The 24,658-nt window shown below is 41.0% G+C and overlaps 2 protein-coding genes across 3 annotated transcripts; both read left to right on the top strand.

Moving 5' to 3' along the window:
* The first annotated feature begins 2,021 nt into the window (after positions 1–2,021).
* gpr183a (G protein-coupled receptor 183a) lies at positions 2,022–9,425 on the top strand. The gene is made up of 2 exons (XM_024388638.2): positions 2,022–2,170; positions 7,493–9,425. Exon 2 carries the CDS (start codon positions 7,526–7,528, stop codon positions 8,624–8,626), a length of 1,101 nt encoding a protein of 366 aa, XP_024244406.1. The 5' UTR covers positions 2,022–2,170; positions 7,493–7,525; the 3' UTR covers positions 8,627–9,425.
* Positions 9,426–11,592: 2,167 nt separating this feature from the next.
* gpr18 (G protein-coupled receptor 18) lies at positions 11,593–15,401 on the top strand. 2 transcript variants are annotated; one of them, XM_024388637.2, is made up of 3 exons: positions 11,593–11,748; positions 12,688–12,792; positions 13,773–15,401. In XM_024388637.2, exon 3 carries the CDS (start codon positions 13,802–13,804, stop codon positions 14,846–14,848), a length of 1,047 nt encoding a protein of 348 aa, XP_024244405.1. In that variant the 5' UTR covers positions 11,593–11,748; positions 12,688–12,792; positions 13,773–13,801; the 3' UTR covers positions 14,849–15,401. The 2 variants fall into 2 exon arrangements, with proteins under 2 accessions (XP_024244405.1, XP_024244404.1); XM_024388636.2 differs by having other exon boundaries at positions 13,770–15,401.
* Positions 15,402–24,658: the final 9,257 nt, after the last annotated feature.

Here is a 24,658-nt window from a genome sequence, read left to right as displayed (position 1 = left end):
CAATGTAGCATCATTACTATAGTGCCTTCAGTAAGTATTCACACCCCTCAACTTCTTCCTTATTTTGTTGTGTTACAGCCTGAATTTAAAATGGATTAAATGTATATTTTGTATTACTGGACTACAAATACAGCATAATTTCAACATGGAATCAACTATGAATGTTTTATTTTTTTAAGAATTAAAAAGGAAAAGAAGAAATGTCTTCAGTCTTCAACATCTTTGTTATAGCAAGCCTAAATAAGTTCAGGAGTAAACATTTGCTTAACAGGTCACATAATAAGCTGCATGGACTCACTCTGTGTGCAATAATAGTGTTTAACATGATTTTTGAATGACTTCCTCATCTCTGTACCCAATACATATACCCAATCTGTAAGGGCCCTCAGTCGAGCAGTGAATTTCAAACAGATTCAACCACAAAGACCAAGTAGTTTTTGCAATGCCTCACAAAGACGAGCACCTATTGGTAAATAGATTTTTTAAAAGCAGTCATTGAATATCCCTTTGAGCATGGTGAAGTTATTAATTACACTTGGGATTGTGTATCAAAACACCCAGTCACTACAAAGATACAGGCGTCCTTCCAAACTCAGTTGTTGGAGAGGAAGGAAACCGCTGAGGGATTTCACCATTAGGCCAATGGTGACTTTAAAACAGATACAGAGTTTAATGGCTGTGATACGAGAAAACTGAGGATGAATCACCAACATTGTAGTTACTCCACAATACTAACCTAAATGACAGAGTGAAAAGAAGGAAGCCTGTACAGAATACAAATATTCCAAAAGATGCATCCTGTTTGCAACAACACACTAAAGCCATACTGCAAAAAATGTGGCATAGCAATTATCTTTTTGTCCTGAATACAAATTGTTATGTTTGGGGCAAATCCAGTGCAAGACATTACTGAGTACCACTCCCCATAATTTAAAGCATAGTGGTGGCTGCGTCATGTTATGGGTATGCTTGTAATCGTTAAGGACAAGATAGTTTTTCAGGATAAAAAAAGAAATGGAATGGAGCTAAGTGCAGGACAAATCATTGAGGGAAAAACCTGGGTCAGTCTGCTTTATACCAGACACAGCATGACAATAACCTAAAACATAATGCCAGATCTACACTGGAGTTGCTTGCCAAGAAGACAGTGAATGTTCCTGAGTGGCCGAGTTACAGTTTGACTTAAATCTGTTTAAAAATGTATGGCAAGACCTGAAAACAGTGGTCCAGCAATGATCAAAAAACTATTTGACAGAGCTTGAAGAAATTTGAAAAAAATGATGGGCAAATGTTGCACAATCCAGGTGTGGAAAGCTCTTAGAGTTACCCAGAAAGACTCACAGCTGTAATCACTGTCAAAGGTTATTCTCACACGAAGTGAGTCATTGGGTTGAATACTTATCTAGTCAAGATATATTAGTGTTTGATTTTTCATGATTTTTTAAAACAAATATTTTTGATATGATCCTACTTTGACATTAGAGTATTTTGTGTAGATCTCTGACAAAAAATGTTTTTACAATTAAATCCATTTGAATTCCACTTTGTAAAGCAACAGAATGTGGAAAAGGGCAAGGGATGTGAATACTTTGACAGTAGTGTATGAACAAAAGAAACACCTAATGATATTGAGGGCGAGCGTATAGCAACATTGAACACTGATTGATCAGTTATCTATCATATGTAGCTAAATTGACATTCACTATTAAATCATAATTATTAACATGTGGGCAATCTGTTTGTTATTCTAAAAGAGATGGTTAACACAAGTAGTAAATGACTCAACTAAATCTGAGATTAAGTTCCCTGTCTATATCCTGTACTATATTCAAAATAGTCTTAAAAACAGACAAAACATGTTTAAAAAATGACCGTGTAGATATGTGACAGCTTGAGACACAGACATGGGGGGGAGGGAGAGAGAGAGATCCACAAACTCAAGAACATAACATAACAGCAACACAGAATATTATAATGTCACTATGGTTACGAGAGTCTGCCCGCCCCTCAAACATAGTTCTCTATTTGTCACTCTGTGTCACTCTGCTCTAAAACCCTGGGGGAACATGGTCTCTGCTGAACTCTGAGAGGACAATTGTCTCGCGCCAAGGAAGAACTGTCCTGCTTTACTCTGACACTTTGGAAGTATGCAATAATACAGCTGGTTTTGGTAGGTGCACATTTGTGTTTTGGTTTCTTCAATTGTTGATTGTGTATTCATTATTTCAAGTAAAGCATTTATTTGACTTGACGTTTAGGTAGAATTGGGAAAGTATTGGGAAGCGAAAATCTCAACCCAAATTTTTTTCCAAAACAAAAGTTGCAGTATTGAGAACTGTAAACTATGGCTAACAATATTTTGTTTTCAGGTTCAATGTACAATTGATTAATCATGATTAGGTTCACATCATCAAAACAACTTAGGCAGCTCATACCCAAGGGCACACCCTTGAGACCTGGCTGTTATACCAGGCCAGTTTAGAACTTAGTAATATATAAATAAAGATGTAACCAGGTGGCTCAGTGATACTGAATCTATATAATTAAATGCTGCACACTGTGGCTCAAATATCTAGTGGTTAAGAGGTTGGGGCCCTTAATGCTCAAACGACTCATCCTTAAATGACCCATAGGAGAACCCTTTTTGGTTTCAGGTAGAACCCTTTTTGATTTCAGGTAGAACCCTTTTTGGTTCCAGGTAGAACTATTTTGGGTTCCGTGTAGAACCCTCTGTGGAAAGGGTTCTACATGGGACCCAAAATTGTTCTACCTGGAACCAAAAATGCTTCTTCAAAAGGTTCTCCTATGTGGACAGCAGAAAAACCTTTAAGATTCTAGATAGCACCTTTTGTAACACCTTACTCTAATGCTGTTGCCACCATAGAATTACATATAGAACAGCAAATTATAGGACCTCTATGGTGGCCACACTGTTTTTACCATGTTCTTACTCCAGACAAAAGGCTATAGCACTTCTGCAAATATTTAAATATATATATATATATTAGAGGGGGAAAAAACGTGTGTGAAGGTTGTAACTACAGATCACAATGAAATACAGCCCTGAGTCCTTGGATTTGGCCTTGTGTTAATGAGTCAGGAAACATAGTTTATTCAAAACTTCACTGTGGAAAAGGTGATGTGTTGATCTGCTTCACTTTGCTGCCATGAGACTGGTTTCACAATTGTCTCTAGTGTAGCAGTGGGGGGTCAGTAAAGGCTTGCTGCTCCAGACCAAAAACCGATCTGGCCAAAGCCAGGATAAACAGCTACCACCCAACCTCCAACCTAATTATATTCAGGTGTGTGTAACTAGGGTCTTACCCTTCCTGGCCAGCAGATGTAGCCAACGAGCGGGAATATACCGACCTTCACACGCCCAACCTCTCACTCCATCACACCAGCGGTCATACAGTAAAATAAATATAAAACATTTGTAATTTATATCTACAACCCACTTAACCAAACGGCTCACTCATATACCCAGCTCTTATCAATAGAGCTTATCAATTTGTAAATTACAGTGCATGGAGAATGGTGTTATTTCTATCAGAAAATATAAATATGTTTTTCCACTTGGATCCGACAGCTTGCTCAACTATTCATAATTGAATCGTGTGTAAAGGTGGTGGAATTATGAGGGAATTAAGTCGAGGTCAGAATCTGTAGACACACCTCCACCACACATTAATTTCTTTGATGTCCACCCAAAACGAATAGCATGCTATTCTCATGTTTAAGTTGAAGGTCAGAATATGTGTAGAGAGAAAGGGGCATAGAAAAGGAATTACGTTCCATTTACGCATGCTTACCTCAGGTTGGAATTCCCCCCTATCTGCCTAAACCAAGACAGGAGGCTCACACAACACCAACAAGTTTTAAGGATGAATCAAGAGTTGAGGTTGAATATGTTTCTCAGCATACTCATCCAAAAACATGCAACAAGGTGAGTATAAAAAGATGCCTAGCTATTTCTCTCCAACTTGTTGCCTCTATATAACCTATAAAAACAGTCACAAACATTTACCCACAAGGACATTTACAATGTTGTTTGATATGTGGCACCAGCAATCTAATATCTATGAAGAACACTAGCCAAAATGACACGATGGCAGGCATATATGATTTAATAAAAATAAAAAATTATATTCTGTTTTCAAATAAGTCTAGATCAGATCTATCATTATGGTCTGTCAGATCTATCTTGGCTAGAATTGTTATATTGTAGTCTACCATTCCTTTTTACAATTTCATAGTAGTAAGCCTAAACAGTGTAATTCTCTTTTATCAAGAGTATATCAATGGAGGCTGGTGGGAGGAGCTATAGGAGGACGGCTCATTGTAATGGCCAGTATGGAATAAATGGAGGCCGACAGTAAATGTTGATAGATTGCATGTTTTAATATTTCATTTAAAAAATAATAATTACAAAAGAATAACACATCCAATATATGTAAGAAAATGTATGCACTCAGTACTGTAAGTTGCTCTGGATAAGAGCGTCTGCTAAATGTAAAATGTAAAATATGGAAGTTTGACTGTTCCATTGATTCCATTCCAGCCCGTATAATGAGCCCGTCTTCCTATATCTCCTCCCACCAGCCTCCACTGGAGTATATGGGATGTTCCAAGGGAGGCAAAGTGGTGGATGACTGCATTTGAAGGCTGGACTGACAGAGTGGAGAGCGAACTTTAGGATGAGGGAGACAACATTCCTCAGTCTATGTGATATTGTCCAGCAACAGTGTCATTACAGGGAAGCACTGTCTGTGGAGCAGCCTGTTGCCATTTGTCTGTGGAGGGCTTGCCACTAATGTAGAGTACCGAACAATCTTGTTATTGTTTGGTTTAGGTTTGTCAACTGCATGCACAGTCACTAATCAAATTGCCAGTCTCATCCGGGAGAAAATGTTACACCTTCATATCAAGACACCAACTGAGGCTGAGTTCAGAGACATAGTAACAGATTCCTGGACCGTCAACCAGGATCAGGTCAATGCTGTGGAGCAATCGATGACACATATACCCATCATAGCACCGCCACAAGACAAGTGGGACTTGTATAACAGATAGAGGTTTTACTCTTGGTCCAGAAAGGGGTTGTAGATCACAAATGAACATTAACATCGGACATCCAGATTGGTTGGGTAGGCACAGTACATGATGCCCGTGTGCTGGCAAACTCAGCACCGTTTACCAAGGGTCAGGAGGGCAGACTACTCCAAAGATGGACTGAGACCTTTCATGGTGCGAAAGTGCCACTTGTAATATTAGGAGATGCCGCATATCCACTTCTTCCATGGCTGATGAAGCCCTACTCAGAGAGCAATCACACCTGTGTAGATCAACTTTAATGAGAGGATCAGTAGTTCTCACATGACTTTAGAGAGGGCTTTTGGTCGACTGAAGGGAAGATGGGGGTGTTTGCTAAACGCAATGACTCTCACATTGACATAATGAACACTCTAATTACGGCATTCTGGGTGCTGAATCATTTTTGTGAAATTTATAATGAGTCTTTTGAGGAGGATGAAGTACAACAACAAATCATTCCCAGCAATGCAACTGGAAGGGAGCACCTGGCACCATCTCTACGGTGAAGCATGGGGGTGGCAGCATCATGCTGTGGGGATTTTTTTCAGTGGCAGGGACTGGGAGACTAGTCAGGATCGAGGGAAAGATGAACAGAGCAAAGTACAGAGAGATACTTGATGAAAACCTGCTCCAGAGTGCTCAGGACCTCAGACTGGAGCAAAGGTTCACCTTCCAACAGGACAACAACCCTAAGCACACAACCAAGACAACGCAGGAGTGGCTTCGGGACAAGTCTCTGAATGTCCTTGAGTGGCCCAGCCAGAGCCTGAACTTGAACCCAATCGAACATCTCTGGAGAGACCTGAAAATTGCTGTGCATTGACAATCCCCATCCAACCTGATAGAGCTTGAGAGGATCTGCAGAGAAGAATGGGAGAAACTCCCCAAATACAGGTGTGCCAAGCTTAAAGCGTCATACCCAAGTAGACTCGAGACTGTAATCGCTGCCAAAGATGCTTCAACAAAGTACTGAGTAAAGGGTCTGAATACTTATTTAAATGTCATATTTCAGATTTTTCTTTGTCATTATGGGGTATTTTGTTTAGATTGAAGAGGAAAATAAACAATTTAATACATTTTAGAACAAGGCTGTAACGTTTCAAAATGTGGAAAAAGGGAAGGGGTGGTCTGAATACTTTCAGAATGAACATAAAGTGTAATATTGGGATGCAATCTCCAATTTATATCTGTTTTAAAACTACCAAGAAACACTCTTTGTGACACAGATTTAGCCCCCTGCAGTAAAAGGTTAAATAGCCTTTTGCCCCCTTACGTTCGCAAATATTCCCATAAACCACTGTATTTTGTGGGTATTTGTCAATTTCACCCATATCCGAGATCTCCAATAAGGTATCAGTTTCACAGAAAGTTCATGTCGCCCCTTTGCCCTTATTTGAACTAATTCTGTTGTATCTTAGCTAATTTAGCTAATTAAGTTAGTTAATAGTATGTCAAGATAACATTAGCTGGCTAACAAAAGTTTAATGACCAACGGAAAATAACAAAAATCACTTGGTTGCAACTTCGTATGTTAACATTTTTGCATGCAAACATCAGCAAAGGGTGTTGCCGCGTCACAATACCTCGTACCCTGGTCCTGGATCTTGGACCCACAGCCTGGGCAGGGTCCAGGATATGTGAAAGCGCCCGTAGAGTGTAGGGATGCAGACTTCCTAGTGTATGAGTGCCCTGTAGGGATGTAGACTTCCTAGTGTGCCTTTTAACACAAATACTTTCCTGTGACGTGACCACCGCAGGTGTGTGCAGTGGAATTGGTCATTTAGCATGTACTTTATGCGCACAAAACATTATGAACACCTTCCTAATTTTGAGTTGCACCCTCTCCCCCCTTTTGCCCTCAGAACAGATTCAATGTATTAGGGCATTGACTCTAAAAGGTGTCGAAAGCATTCCACTGGGATGCTGGTCCATGTTGACTCCAATGCTTACCACAGTTGTGTCAAGTTGGCTGGATGTCGTTTGGGTGGTGGACCATTCTTGATACAAACTGGAAATTGTTGAGCGTGAAAGACCCAGCAGCGCTGCAGTTCTGAAAAGAAACTGGTGCGCCTGGCACCTACTACCATACCCCGTTCAAAGTCACTTAAATATTTTGTCTTGCCCATTCACCCTCTGAATGGCACACATACGCAATCCATGTCTCAATTGTCTCAAAGCTTAAAAATCCTTCTTTAACCTGTGTGGGTTTATTGATATGTGATTGTAGCTGTCACCTGGATTCCCCTTGTCAGTCTATTTCATGGAAAGTACAGTTGTTCTTAATTATTTGTACACTCAGTGTACATCTATATCCTTTCAGTCAATAGTGATGTGTACTACTAACTGCAAACATGAACATTTTGGCATTGACAAAGCTGCTTTTTTCTTATTTTCACAGATATAGCTAGCTTCCCTCTCCACTGGCCCCAAGATGGAGGTGATGAGGACCTTCAACCAGCCTCCAACCTCCAGCCTTCCAACCCCCACCCTTAACGACTCAGACACCTGCATTACCCTGTACAACCACCGGGGTTATGCCCGAGTCCTCATGCCCCTCTTCTACTGCATCGTCTTCTCCGTGGGGTTGCTGGGCAATGCCCTGGCCTTCCACATCATCCACCCCAACGTGAAGAAGATGAACTCCACCACGCTCTACTCCGCCAACCTGGTCATCTCCGACATCCTGTTCACACTGTCACTACCGTTACGGATAATCTACTACGCCCTGGGCTTCCACTGGCCCCTGGGGGAGGCCCTGTGTAAGATCACAGGGCTGATCTTCTACATCAACACTTACGCCGGGGTCAACTTCATGACCTGCCTCAGTGTGGACCGGTTCATTGCTGTCGTTTTGCCGCTCCGATTCGCACGCTTCCGTAAGGTCTCCAATGTCCGGTACATTTGTGTCGGGGTGTGGTTGCTGGTCTTAATGCAAACTCTGCCCCTCCTCTCCATGCCCATGACTAACGAGGAACCTGATGGCTTCATCACCTGTATGGAGTATCCCAACTTCGAACCGGTGCCCAACATCTCCTATATCCTGATTGGCGCCGTATTCCTAGGCTACGGAGTCCCCGTGGTGACCATCCTGGTGTGCTACTCCATTCTGTGCTATAAACTCCGCCTCGCCGCCAAGGCCAATCAGCTGACGGACAAGTCGGGGCGCAGCCAAAAAGCCATCGGGGTGATCTGCTGCGTCTCCCTGGTGTTTGTGGTCTGTTTCAGCCCCTATCACATCAACCTCCTCCAATACATGATCCGAAAGCTGATCTACACACCAGACTGTGCTGAACTCACAGCCTTCCAGATTTCCTTACACATCACTGTTTGTCTGATGAACCTCAACTCCTGCCTGGATCCATTCATCTACTTCTTTGCCTGTAAGGGTTACAAGAGTAAGGTGCTGAAGATCCTGAAGAGGCAGGTGAGCGTGTCCTTCTCCAGCGCAGCACGGACATTGCCAGAGGGGTCGTCTAGAGACGTCAACGATGGTATGAAGATCCACCTCAACAGCACCAGACACAAACCGTGAGAGAATGGTGAAAGGTGAGCCGACGACCAACCAACAGATTGGAGAGCCAACAACCATCAATCAGACCGGTGAGCCAACGATCAGCCAACAGACCGGTGAGCCAATGACCAGTCAACGACCAGTGAGAATGATGAGCCAATGACCAACAGTTCAGCAGCCAACAATCAGTTACCAGCAGTGAGACAGAAACCAGCAAATTGCCAGAGGATCTCTGATGAGAACTATAACTGTATGACTGATTACAAGTTTAAAGAGGCATCTCACACCCTCTGGAAATAGAGACACTGATCTAGGACAGCCCAGGTAGCAGACTGTTTCTGCATCCAACAAAGTGATTGCCTATATAATGACAAGTTGATCAAAAGAAGAAACACATAAGAACATTATTAAACAGCATGGCCACTTTTGCATGAGAAGATGTCTTGAAATGGACAGCTGAATATTACTTAATTGTTTCAGAGATTCTGACCAAAGAATACAAAGCTTTGGACCATTACAATGCAGAGGAATGAAGATTAGAAACCATGTTGATTATACTTTTTGTATATCCACTTAATTAATTATTCTTCAAAATAACCTTGTGATTATTGATAAATGTAAAATATTTCAACACCATGTACTAAATGTAACCATGTCCCTCAATTGATTGAATCAGGATCAATGACATTTTTTACCAAGATGTTCAAATGTCTGAATTAGTTTGTTCACAATGGTTTCCCTCTGTTCTTGATTAATGTGATTGTTGTATGTGGCCATCAAACCATGTCATTTTAAATAAATAAGAAATATAAATAACTTCTCCCGTGGTGTTCAAGGTCATGTGGTATTTCTCAGAAAGATACAATGAATATCCGTCCACATTGGTGATGTTGACCTGACTTTACTGTAGGCCCGCAACGCTTGCCCAACACAACGCAGTAACTTTGCTGAGCCCCAAGAGGGCAGTGTTACACAGAATACAGTAGAATGTAGACTGATTGTTTTATAACACGATTGTGTCCTTTATTCACTGGATGCTTGTTTGTAAAAGTCATGTCTAAATTAGCCTGGGGACATGCCTAAGAAAGGAATGTTTTATTAGTTTGGAATGATCAACCCACATTGGCCTGCATTCGTCTGTCCACCAAAACATTTACACCTGCTAGACTAACCTATATTGTTGTTTTCTGAGGGTGCTGTATGGAGTGATATTAGTGCCACCACAAATTGAATCTGAATTATTTTGAATTTGTGTTAAGAATAATTGAATTCTGTAATATAATTCCATAGTGCTGGGCTCCATAAGAATACACCTATACCCCAACCTAAAGAAGTGCTGCCAGAAACAGACATGATGCCGACCACATGATGGCTGTCACAGGAAGACATCACACAGACTGCTGTCACAACAACATATTACTAAGAACACAACACACCATCTGGCATAGACAGCAGACTGAGGGAAAAAGAGATTTACAACTATATTTATTACTAAAGATACACTTCAGAAGCAAAGCATATAACATGTGTATATATATATATCAACTACTCATTGATATGGTTTACAGTATATGACTGTATTCACTATGTTTAGGCATTCTAATCCACCCTTAATGCATAGAGGGGTATCATATTGTCCCTTCTCTGGATTGAGATGACACCCTGACATGATTCATATCAGTACCACACACTAATCAGCTCACAAACTAACCGACTCATCATAGCAAAACATGCAACACATTTCATCTTTGAGGAGATCAAAGAAATGGGGGAAGCAGCCACATGGTTCATCAGCCACATGGTGCAGCATAGTTTTCTTGAGTGTAGGAAATGTCACATAGTGTGGGAAATTGTTACAGATGCTTCTCTCCATTGTGTCTCAAATCCTCAGTGGCGGAGATGATCTATGATGATAATGGAAAAGACGAGTCTGCATGGAGAGAACAAGTCAGCCCTTATGACCCTCAAGACTTGTGATTTGCTGTGTCCACTTTGTAATCCACTAAAGCTTGATCATAAAATCTTATTTACACACACACACACACACACACACACACACACACACACACACACACACACACACACACACACACACACACACACACACAACATCCCCTGCTATGTTTTCATGTCCCGGTCCATCCTTGACCTTGAGGAACCTCACTCAAGGTGCGCAGACAGTTTGCATCCATTAAAAAGCCGTGGTAAAAACCATCTCCCGGCGTCAGCGTAAAGTGTATTACCACCCGTTCTTATTTCCTGTTTATATGGCGACTACCTCAACATCCTGTTTTTAATTACTTCTCTCCAGCAGCATATGCTTCTGGTGGCAATCTGCTGCGGATTACTCCCCCAAGAGCTAATGCGCTGTGACAGACCCCACTTTTCCAATCAATAACTCTCCCTAAATCTGCCATCTTCTCCGCCTGCCAAAAGCACTACCCACTTCTAATCGCACATCATTTTCTTTAAGGGTGTCTAATTGCAGATTGAAGTTGTAGATCTTTCTTGAGTTCCCTGATAAAGAAAAGAGAGGCCGCACACACAGCAATAATGTGCGGGAATATAATCTCTGTATCTAAGTATACTTTTTGTCCAGCACCGGTTAACTAAAGTTTGGGAAGTGCATATCACTTTCTAGTGTTTCTTCCATAGCTAACTACTAAACTCATTTAAAAAAAGATGCTATCTAGAGCCTAAAACGGTTCTTCAGCTGCTCCCATAGGAGAACCCTTTTGAGTTCCATTTTAAACCCTTTCCACAAAATAGTTCTACCTGGAACCAAAAATGGTTCCACCTAGAACCAAAAAGGGTTCTTCAAAGGGTGCTCCTATGGGGGCGGCCGAAAAAAAAACTTTTGGAACACTTTTTTCTAAGAGTGTATATCAACAGTGAAAACAATACAACAGGAAGTGAAGAGGGTTTTACACTGTCGCACTGTAGCAACCAATAATACGGTACTTCTGAAATAGCACTGTTTTCACTTCCCCCTTTGTGTGTTGAGTTCAACACTCCAAGAGAAAGAAAGAGAGAGAGAGAGAGATGGCTGCATGCCTCATCGTTTCACAAGTGTCTTGAAGTGCTTGTGAGGCCTCTGGTAGAATGCTGAGAGAGAGAGAGAGGACATGATGCAAATAAATGAGGTAAGTAGCTGCACTTTTACTGAGCTTCCATCGCTATTTAGATCTAGCTAATCTCGTCTGAAGAAATGTACTACATTTAGTTTTGAGATTAAATGGTACTTTTTGGGTGTGTTTTAAATAGATAAACAGGACGTATTGGTTGATCAAACACACAAACTATTATAGGGAGAAGCATCTGTTTCTCGATTTTGTCTGTTGTCTCAGGTTAAACCACACTGAGTGAAATCTTGATACATAAAAGTATAATTACAGTTGAATAATATAACATGCTATAATATGATATGATTATTGTCGTAATAATCAGACTTTTGTTCTTTTGTTCTACTAAGCTATTAATTCTCGACACCAGCTCAATTTACAGATATATCTTCAAACTCAAAGGGAAGTTAAAGAGATGCTCTGGAATTTGGCAAATAATTAGGGCTCTATTCAAATCAGATTCACTTTAGCCAACATCTGCATAGTAGTTGTTTTAGCAGAACTGTGTTAGAGCTGTCAAATCCACAAGTGGCTCCATGCAGTATACCTAAAGCGGAGTCACATTAACAGAAATCCTATGTTTACAAGTTTGAACAATGGAATGTGAGATGTAATCTACACCTTTATTGGGATGATAGAAATCCTCATTATTTTGTTGAATGATTTTTCAATGTGGGTCTAATTATTTCTATATAGCCTACACGTTCTTGCTCTGCACTTCTAAAGAAAGTGGGTCCGGTGTGGCTTCGTAACAACGCGCAAGAGCAGCTACTCACCAAATTGACGGCTTCAAGGCAGTTCCACCACCGGCATGCCAAAACATCTGCTATGCGGGTGTCTACTATTGCCGGTTAACGCTTGATCTGATTGAATCTAGGCCTAAGTATTTTCTAAAACCTTCCGCTTTGGGCTGGATGTTTCTATGTGTAGTTTATACATGCATAATCTATCTACTTTCAGATCTACTGGCTAAAACATATATGAAAGTCCTGGATGATCTCTTTAAGTGAGAGAGGGTTCCTAACCCATTTACAGTAAATGGGCACGAAGGGTTTTCCAGTCAAGGTAACCAAAAGACTCCCATCAACTACTGTACTTTCACTTCTTTATCTCTTGTACTCTCTTCTCCTTTTCTGCTCTGATTCAAGACCCCAAACCCTTCAAAACCTTTCTCTCGTTGTAAAAAGGGAAACAGGGCTCAATGTCACATGGATGTCTGTCTCTATGCTCTGTATCTGTAACTGTAAGACATACACATGATTACAGTAAGACAATTGTACACTAAAATTGTCACCTTCCTGTTCATCTACTATTGATACTGCAGGTGCACAGCTGGGCCATTCTACAAATTGAGTGCCTTTTATGGTAGTGCAATTTTGAAAAGAAAAAAATATATTTATTTCAACAAATTTTAACACTTTGCCATAAAGAGCACATGTTCAACTTCATAACAAAAGGTTTTCCCATCTCAAGAGGTTAAATTAAGAAATTGACTATAAAAGTGACAGAGTTGGCTGTAACAGGGTTGATGATTTCAACTGGTTTCAACTGGTACCCCGAGGCCCCAAATGCAGTACTCTGGCCCTGACGACAACCAGCTCACCTGCTTTAACAGTATGGTTTGACCAGACCTATTCAATGCTCTTTTGAAGAAGAACAATTAAGGAATGGTTTGACCATATTAAAACGATAAATATAAATGAAAAGCTAATCACATTAAATACATCCTTATAAGATACTTTCCCAAAGAAACCAATTTCATGATATTTCATGTGTTATTTTTCTGCAGACAGTATAAATCAGCAGACATATCATACGATTATTGCCACATTTATTTGATCATGTGACTTATTTGGTCTAGTTGTTTGTGCCACCGAGCATGGCACATGCATACCAGAGTTACCAAGGGTTCGAATCCGACACACTGTCCTTCTGAATCCCAACCTTTCCTGTCTTCTATTGGCGTCCTAGTTGTTAAATAAAACTACAAAATCTGTATGTGTTAATGTTCATCTATTTACTTATCATGTGCTCTTTTTCAGCAGTAACATTTCACAGGGTAGTTAGATGCATCATGGGAGTGGATCCGAATTTATCTACAGTAGTGGACCTGAACACATCTAATATGACCATGGAGTACAGCTCAGCCCGCTCAGTGGAACAGGTCCCTACAGAATACCGCATCGCAGGCCTGGTCTTCTACTCTGTCATCTTCACCATTGGCATAGTGGTCAACGTCACCGCATTATGGGTATTTGCCTTGACCACCAAGAGGAGGAACTCCGTCTCGGTCTACATGATCAACGTGGCCATAGTGGATCTCGTCTTTATCATCCTTCTCCCCTTCCGGATGGTTTACTATGGCCAGGACTACTGGCCGTTCGGAGACATCTTCTGTCGGGTCAGCGCGGCTCTGACTGTCTTCTACCCCTGCATGGCCCTGTGGCTCTTCGCCCTGATCAGCACTGACCGCTACGTGGCCATCATCCAGCCCAAACACAGCAAGGAGCTCAAGAACATCCCCAAAGCCCTGGTAGCATGCATCGGGGTGTGGATCATGACCCTGGGTAGCACTGTCCCCTTGCTCTTCCCAGACCACGACCCGGATCGCTCCTCCAACTTCACCACCTGCATCAAGATGCGTGACATCATCCACCTGCGAACGGACAACCCCGTCCACTTCACACGCCTGGCCTTCTTCTTCCTGGTGCCGACCTGTATCATGATTGGTTGCTATGTGGTTATCGTGGATAATCTCGTCCACGGACGAACTTCCAAGCTCAAGCCCAAGGTCAAGCAGAAGTCCATCAGGATCATCATCACGCTCATCGTCCAGGTGCTGGTGTGTTTCGTGCCCTTCCACATTTGTTTGGTGGTTCTGTTGCTGGACGGTGGTGATGGTTCGAACTACAGCACGTGGGGGGCCTTTACAACATTCCTGATGAACCTGAGTACAGTTCTGGATATTATTCTTTACTACATTGTCTCCAAGCAGTTCCAAGATAGAGTGATCAGTGTGATTCTGTACAGGAACTACTTGCGTAGCGTACGGAGGAAGAGCAGACGCACACACACAGGGAGTGTGAGGTCGCTCAGTAACTTGACCAGCGCCATGATCTAAAGGCGGAAACCAAACTCAACTGTGCAAAAGAAGGTGACCCAGGGACTTAACAGATGCATACCTGGCAGACAGTGGCGGTCGGTGACATTTATCATGAGGGAGGACAATACATTTTGTTATGAGCATGGCCTTATTTCTACAGCATATTAGATGATTGTCATTCATATTCCATTCCCCCAGCTCAATGTAGCATCGATAGGTTTCGGCTACTACATGATACTCACATTTCCCTATCATGAGGTTGGTACAGCCTAGCCCATGAATTAAGTTTACAACCACAGGTCTAGAGAAAGATTTGAGTTATCAAGGTGGCAGACAGTGACACATTCAATACTGTCTTGCACACTCTTGCCCACATCTAGCTGATCTATGGTGTAATCATTAATCCAACAGTTGTAAACAAAAGTTGCAGGTATGTTTTTCCCCATTTCGTTCCGTTTGCTTCTGTTTAAGAAATGTTTTTCAACAGAATTGGCAGAAGGAATATACCCCTGATCACACGCAAACACAGTTCACTTCACAGCAGCCACATACAAACAGCATGAGCACAACACAACACATCAGCTGTCTGTGACCAGGCGAAAAAACCTTCCCAAGCCAAAATGTCATATCATAACCGCTAACCGCTACACACAGCTACATCGTTGTCACCATATTAGCTAACGTCATAGTCAACATAGCTACTACAACCAACATGTTAGTAAACCCTCTACAATCATGCAGTATGGTGTAAAGTCAGCAAACTTGCTTCTCCTTTATTTTTAAAGAAATTAATGTGTTCAAAATTGTCTTTCTTTCTCTTTGAGTCAACTACTCACCACATAGCATGCACTGCTAGCTGTAGCTAATTCTTTTAGTACTAGATTCATTCACTGATCCTTTGATTAGGTGAACAACATGTCAGTTCATGCTGCAAGAGCTCTGATAGGTTGGAGGCAGTCCTCCGGAAGTTCATAATTACTGTGTAGGTCTATGGAAGGGGGTGAGAACCATGAGCCTCCTAGGCTTTGTATTGAAGTCAATGTACCCAGAGGAGGACGGAAACTAGCTGTCCTCTGGCTACACCATGGTGCTACCCCAGAGAGTGCTGTTGAGGCTACTGTAGACCTTTGCATCAGCTGTCTGTGAACAGGCGAAAAAACCTTCCAGAGCCAAAATGTCATATCATAACCGCTAACAGTGTTTTCATAAATTATTTGGTGACGTGAATATATTTTGTATAGTTTTATCTAAAAAGGATAACTTTTTAATGTTTCCCTTATTTTTATTTTCATGAAATTTGTTGAGGAGGATGGTCCTTCCTTTCCTCCTCTGAGGAGCCTCCACTGCTGGCAGAGTGTTCTAACACTGAGTAAAGTATACAGGTGGGTTCAGACTGGTGATTCAGTAACTTAATCTCGATTTACATTTGAAATGATGGGTTGGAAGGGGGGTTAAGGGTCATGGTGGAAGACTGGGTACAGGCCAGATACATAAACTCACCTGCAAAGGACTACTCTTCCCAAAATGGAAAGTGATAGCAGTGGAAGGGGGGTTAAGGGTCATGGTGGGTTGGAAGAGGGGTTAAGGGTCATGGCGAAAGACTGGGTACAGGCCAGATATATAAACTCACCTGCCAAGGACTACTCTTCCCAAAATGGAAAGTGATAGCATCCAAATGACTTACACACACTTGACATGGTGTGTCAAACCTAACTAAATTGACCCATATGGTAAGGATCTATATGAATAATATAATGATTTGTGTATGGGTACACCTGAAACATGTCTTCTAAGAAATAGTCCACATTAATACAAAGGCATAATATAAGAACCATAATTGTTTTACTTACATGTTGTCACATATACAGTGTATGTGAGAATCACAAGAATCATACATGTTTTGTGCTTTCTTCTAAGAAGTAGGCCATAGATTTACTTATAACATTTCATTAAATCCTTGTGTGTGTGTTCGCTGTGAGCTTCATGTTTAACTCATTAAAAAAACAGATTTGAATCCACACTCACTGTACGGGAGCATTGTTTTACCATAAACATCTCGGAATAGTCAAGACTAATTGAATTACCCTGAGACTACTATACAGCAAATGTACACATCAAGGTTATTAGAGTAAACTAAAACTGAAACTAAAATAAAAACGAATCATGAAAAAAATATTTATTAAAGTGAAGTAAAATAATTAACAAACCCATTTGAAAAAGTAAAACTAAACTGGGAATTATAATCAGTTTATGTACAGTTTATGTATACATGTTTTTCTACATTTTGGGAAAAAATCTAATGGGGTTTTCAAACTTTTATTTCATATGCGGTTTTCAAGCTTCTGAATCTGGCGGGTCACATTGACATTGACTTGTATTTAAAGGTAGCCTCAGCGAGATGACGTTGCCATGAGTAGCACCACAGATATTGGACGCATTTCCCTGCTCAGACGTTGCATAAGTAATCCAATGGTTGCAATAACATGTCGGTAGTGTTACTCTACTCAGATGTTGATTGTGCTTTCCAGATCTTACAACACCTGGATAGGTGTTTTAATTATCGGCTAGCCACATCATATGGTATAGCAGTCTGGTACCTTACTGCACAGTTGATGACATGGCACACAACCATTGGTTGACGCATGCAACGTCTGAGCAGAGGGACACCACCTTGATGTGGTTAGCTGATACGTAAAATGACTGTCCGGGCATTGTAAGATCTGGCACACATCAGGAACATCTGAGCAGAGGAACGCGCCCATTAAGATGAGCTTGATACTTTGTCCTCAGACAGCCACACAATATCTATGAGTGTACACGGGTGCACTTCACGCTGCTACAATGTGATAGCTATGGGACCAAAACAGTTGAGAAGTTTAGCCTCGTGCTTCAACGCTCCTGGTTGTTGCAGAAATTGACCCACTACTAGTGTTTACTTCCTGCATCTACGTCATCTGGCTGAGTCTACCTTTCAACCTAACCTGTGACCTGACCCATCACCTTATGCATTAGTGCTCCACAGTGGCAAGAAGTTACATCCCAAAAAACACTAACGTCTCCTGTCCCCAATACCAAAACAAAAACTGAAACTAAATAAGAACTAGTGAATCATATCTGAAAACGAACAAACTAAACTGAATTTCAAATAAAAATCTTCAATCTTAAAAAATCAAATACAGTAACACAAAACTATAATAACCTTGGTACACATCACATTAGACATCTAACATGTGCGGAACTACGGAACTACGGAACTACGGAACTACTGAATTTGATCACTGGAAAAGGACAGTAAGAGTGTGTGTATTATACACTATATAGACAAACATATGTGGACACCCCTTCAAATTAATGGATTCGGCTATTTCAGCCACACCCGTTGCTGACAGGTCTATAAAATCAAGCACACAACCATGCAATCTCCATAGACAAACAGTGGCAGTAGAATGGCCTTAATGAAGAGCTCAGTGACTTTCGACGTGGCACGGTCATAGGATGCCACATTTCCAACAAGTCAGTTCGTAACATTTCTGACTTGCTAGAGCTGACCCGGTCAACTGTAAGTGCTGTTATTTTGAATTGGAAATGTTTAGGAGCAACAATGACTGAGCTGCAAAGTGGTAGGCCACACAAGCTCACAGAAGAGGACCACCGAGTGCTGAAGTGCGTTACACGTAAAAAAAATAATCTGTCCTCAGTGGCAACACCCACTAACAAGTTCCAAACTGCCTCTGCAAGCAACTTCAGCACAATAACTGTTCTACGGGAGCTTCATGAAATTAGTTTTCTTGGCCGAGCAGCCGCACACAAGCCTAAAATCACCATCTGCAATGCCAAGCGTCGGCTGGAGTTGTGTTAATCGCACCGCCATTGGACTGGAGCAGTAGAAATGCGTTCTCTGTAGTGATGGATCACGCTTTACCATCACGCAGTCCGATGGACGAATCTGGGTTTGGTGGATGCCAGGTAAACCCTACCTGCCCAAATGCGTCGTGCCATCTGTAAAGTTTGGTGGATGAGGAATAATGGTCTGGCGGTGTTTTCATGGTTCGGGCTAAGCCTCCTTAGTTCCAGAGAAGGGACATTTTAAAGCTACAGCATACAATGACATTGTAGACGATTCTGTGCTTCCAACTTAGTGGCAACAGTTTGGGGAAGGCCCTTTCCTGTTTCAGCACCCCCGTGAATAAAGCGGCACCCCCGTGAATAAAAAGAGGTCCATACAGAAATAGTTTGTCGAGGTTGGTGTGAAATAATTTTACTGGCCTGACGTCAACCCCATCAAACACCATTGGGATGAATTGGAACGCCGACTGAGAGCCAGGCCTAATCGCCCAACATTAGTGCCCGACCTCACTCATGCTCTTGTGGCTGAATGGAAGTGAAGTACCAACATCTAGTGGAAAGCCCTCTCAGAAGAGTGGGGGCTGTTATATCATATTAATGCCCATGATTTTGGAATGAGATGTTCTACGAGCAGGTGTCCACATACCATTGGTTGCATAGTATAGCTTCGTAAAGGCTTAACAGCAAAGTCAGCATAAATCGTTTGTCATCTCTGAGCGGTGTTATATCTCGAACAGGAAACAGTGGTGGAAGTCAGTAAAAGGTTAGAGGGTCTGTGTTCTTAGGCCTTTGGTTGTGGTGTTGTATCATAGCTACAGTACATTGTTCATAGTATCTTCTGTCATGACAAAACATCATCTTAATCTCCTCAAAGTAACCATTTAAAAATGCTAAACAAAATGGGGGAGTGCTATAATACAGGAAATTACAAGTATTCTCTTCTTTTGAGCTGCTGTTTCATAGCACAACCAGATAGTGGCAGTGTAAATGTACCACAGAAAATGACAATAGAGTCACATGTCCAGCACAAGGAAAATGTAAATAATTGTAATAGAAATAGATGGCAATCCTGTTCAAAGGCTGAAATTATCTAACTTGTTCAATCTTTTTTAATCTACAATGCTTAATATTTCATACCAAAAAGGCCATTATTTCAACACACGTGTAGTACAGTATGTCCAAACATTGATCTGGCTACAGCTCAATTATTTTGTGTGGAGTAGTCCAAGCATGTCGGGAAGTTTTACGCAACGTTTTGGTTGAAAATATGATGTCATGGTTTTATATGACATGATTTTATACCGATTGCAAAATCTAGTTTCAAGCAGATTCTTTTTTGCATTTCCACATGACCAGACACGTTTTTCTTCAATGACCAGACAAATGTTTTAAATTCATTTGAGATACGGAATAGTGGAAGTTAATCAATATATTACTTTACCAGGCATCTTAATGTAGAAAGGAAAATACATTGGTTGTACAGTAAGTTGGTTATTTCAACCAGAAAAAAAACAATTTAAACCATAAAATTACATCATTATGACATCCCATGCCAAATTTGGCTCACTGGGAAATAGAACCAAAGATAGACCATTACAAAATACAGGGTAGCCTACAGTGATGAAAATAATGAAACATAAGAATAGTGTAGGGGGACATTGTACAAAACATTCAGAGTTGTCATGAACAAAGATACATGCTGTATATGAAGCAGATAAGAAAATAAATCACATTTGTTTCTATTTCACATTTCTATTATACTGTATACTGCACCACATTAAGGGTAGATGGAATGGCTTTTCCATGTGGGTTTATTATACTATGCCCAACTCCTAGACCCATAGCAATGTTGCAGTAAACATTAAAATGTCCATATTGTTGAATGTCATTTAAAGGGATAGTTTAACCAAATTAGAAATGTACTTGCTTTTTAATTGATCATATTCAAGTCACGTATTGACCCTGAGAGTCAGTAGCCAATGGCTTACAGGTAGCATTAACATGGTTGTAATCAAGACAATGGCCGTGGCAGGGTCTATGGTTGAAACGACCTAAGTCGGTAACTTGAGGGTTAACAGCTCATGTCATGAATGTAATGTTAGTCACTGTATGACGGAATATCATTCATCCTGGTGATTATCCTGGGCCCTGTAGTAGCCTATATGAGTACACACAGGTCTCTTTCAGCCTCTAAATTACATGGCAGACCTGAATATCCACAGACCTCATTTGACTTAGCAAGGGGCTGTTTTAATCCCCAGTCACGGATACTGTGAAGCATCATCTCATTAGAACTGGAGTTTGTTCTGTCATTCAACATGATAGCTACGTGACAATCAATGCTAATAGCCTCTTGCTTCATACTCTTTGTGTAGGAAGTCACTCCGCTACTTATCGCTGAATCTGTCTTAAAAGGTGCAATACTTAGAAATCGCTCCGCCATTTCCCAGTTGCTAAAATAGTAATAGTCCGCCTAGTTTCAGGCAATGTATAGTATAGAGAATAATTGCACCATCTAAACCACTGTGAAATATCTTTTCAATAGCCAAAAGTATTGTATTTTCAGCTGTTAGAAGCTGGTCTTCAAAACCGAAAGCAAAATACGCAAAAACAAAATGTAGGAACGGGAAGCATAGAAACACTTTCAATGAGAATGACAGATCAATAACTCATATTTCTATGTCAATTTGGTTGAGTTGCCCAAAAAGTTACATATTGCCACTTTAATCCAGATACATTACACAGCGAATTTTGGGTACTGTAGTTCACCACACTATGATATGTTTATAGGCCACACTAATACAGCCTTTGGTGGTGTTTTAGGTCAACTATATGCAGTTGGGCATCAGATTGCTTGATCATATGATGTGGTTGGCTGGTATGTTAAACACCTATCCAGGCATTGTGAGAACCTCACTGAAGAGGTTAAAAACGTACAATTTTACTCTTAGAAAACAGGCACAGTTTGGGCTAAACAGTTATATTAGTTACATACTGTGTCCTCATGTGTGATGTCTCCAAACTTCCCTTATAACAATGTCCAGGAGAAAGCCGCAAGCTGTAGTGTTCCAAATTAGGTTTTGAATGACAGTCGCATCCTGTCAAATTAAAATGTTACAGATTTTTAGTGCCCGGGTTGTGCTGCAATTGTAAAATGTAGACCATTATCTGTGGTTGATTGAACTTGCCTGGCGCAATGACATATCGTCATTGTAAATACGAATTTGTTCTTAATTGACTTACCTGAATAAATAAAGTTTGGGAAAAATGGAACCAATGGAATCCCAGTGAGCAAAACTGGTTGAAAATATATCATTTAAACTGCAAAACAAAATTACGACTTTTCAAACAGTTTTACTAACTGGGATAGTCCTGAAGTGCAAACCCCACCCATCTGGCACTCCAGACAGGTATTTCAAGAAAATAAATACTATTTGAACCCAGGTCAGAGATCAGTATCTTCTTAGAGATCAGATACGGCAGAAGTGCTTTATAAATTATTTGGTTTGGACTACCACTGATGAAGTACTAAAGGTACTAAAGCTTGACTAGAGGTCAAAGGTGAAGGTGAAGTACCAGAGGGTTGTCTGTCTGTCCTACATGTTCCACATCAAAGAGAAACTCCCCAACCCCTCGCCTCACCAAACAGCAAAATTACATTTAAAACAATTACGCTTTCTGTCGAGGCTCCTGTGATGAATTATCCGGAAGCTTCCCTCTCAGTAATTCCGAATCTTCACAACAAGTGCTTTTGTTGTCGAGAAATTAATGAAAACAAAATTGTCTTTCACTTCGAGCTGATCTAAGAGTGCGACAGCCAGATGCTCGGCTCGAGGAGTAGAAAAACAGTCAGCATTAAACGAAGCTCTGTGAAAATACCATTTTTTCCCCGCCGCTCGTGTGGAAAACAAATCAGGCGCCGGGCGCAGTGGCCATCTGTTTTGTTATTTGATATGTGTGAATACATGTTGTAATGACTTTGTTTGTGAATCGCGCGGCACGGCGGAACACACAAGAGCTCTCAAAGTGCTGGAGTGTTCAAAGCTAATCATATAATTGGACACAATATTCGATGACAAATGGAGACGTGCAGAGTCAGCCAGCTGGGGATGTGAATATGTAATCATTGTAAAATCATATCATTTTGCATATTTGAAGACAGCTTAATAGAGTTTGTGTGTCAGCACACTATCAAGTAATGATCAGAGACTCCATTACCGTATTTGTGTTCAAAATATTGCTTTGTTGGACTATCCGTCAAGGCGGATTCTGTGTGTGACTCAACATTTTAAATCATTACTGATTTTAGTAGCATTTTACTTGACTTTACTACTGTAGATTTCTGGACATTAGTTAGTCATGTGTATATGCTACTGGGTATCAGACATGCTGTACATGTGGGAGTGACCAACATGAAGGTTATCTGAAATAAGAGAACAGTTGGTTGCAGAAACCATGTAGCCTTCACTTTTAGTAAGTAGACAGCGGATAGGGTGAGTTTATCCTTTACAGTATGAAAGTGCTATGAACATCTGGAAAAGCTAACAATAATCAATTATTATTAATACATCAATTATTTCACAAGGGTAAATTAGGCACTAACATTGAATACAGTAAACACATGAATTCAGTTAAAGTACACTTTGAAGTTATCCAAAATTAGGCAATTTCTCAACAAGATTTGAATTAATGCTTGACAACACACAGAGCATATTCCCAGTGACGGTTCCACACACACTTACCGTACAGTCAGTGTTGTCATATTGTTCCCATGAAAACCTATGGCAAAATGATGAACCTACAGTAACAAAACACTGCTCTACTTGTACAGTACCAGCCCCAGCCTCTACTGGGTCTGTATCTGTGGCATTAGCCTCAAGCAGCTGCCTGTGTTTACTGCACATCATTTAGCACTTTCTCCTGGGGTACTTTAATACACAGAGCCTCTCCCCTGGTAAAGTTTACAATAGGATGTTGAAAGATACCATATGAAATGACAGACACATGTGTGGATTAAATGGTGTACTGTACACACATACTGTAACAATGGTAACCCCCACCCCCCGTGAGGAGCTGTTTAGGACCTTGGCACTGAGAATGGCAATGGTTCCTTTTATCTCAGATTACACCATGGCTGCATAGTACATAAACTAGATATTGCTTTGTTTTCTGATGCAAATCTGCTGCAGTGGGGGAGTGCTCCACCCCCCTCCTCAGATTGTGCCAAGTATCTAGTTACATGACACACCTCTGACCTCTCACGGGTCCTTTGACCTGTCAATCACCACCTCTGCCCTACCTCAATCACAAGGTTAGGCGGGACCATTATATAATGTAAGAGGTGAGCCGGCACATGCTGGGTTAAGATTCAGTATAACCTTAAAAACATCTTAGGGATCAAATCCTGTTAACGGGATCGATTTGACAACATCCGGTGAAATGGCAGAGCGACAAATTCAAATTAAATTATCAGAAATATTTAACTTTCATATAATCACAAGTGCAAGACACCAAATTAAAGCTTTACTTCTTGTCAATCCAGCCACCATGTCAGATTTCAAAAAGGTGTCACGCCCTAGCCATAGAGAGGCTTTTATTCTCTATTTTGGATAGGCCAGGGTGTGACTAGCGTGGGAATTCTAGTTGCTTTATTTCTATGTTTTGGCCGGGTATGGTTCTCAATCAGGGGCAGCTGTCTATCATTGTCTCTGATTGTGAATCATACTTAGGCAGCCTATTTTTCCACCTTAGTTGTGGGTAGTTGTCTTTGTTAGTGGCCTGTGTAGCCCTAGTAAGCTTCACGTTTGTTTTGTTGTTTCTTGTTTTGTTGGCGACAATCATAATAAAAAGAAATGTACGCTTACCACGCTGCACCTTGGTCCGGGCATTTCCCTGATGACGTTTGTGACAAAAGGCTTTACTGCGAAAGCAATCCATGCGATTATCTGAGGACAGCACCCCATCAAACAAACACAGATAATC

Source organism: Oncorhynchus tshawytscha, linkage group LG26 (assembly GCF_018296145.1).
Source record: "Oncorhynchus tshawytscha isolate Ot180627B linkage group LG26, Otsh_v2.0, whole genome shotgun sequence".
NCBI lineage: Eukaryota > Metazoa > Chordata > Actinopteri > Salmoniformes > Salmonidae > Oncorhynchus > Oncorhynchus tshawytscha.
This window is presented reverse-complemented; position numbering and strand designations above follow the sequence as displayed.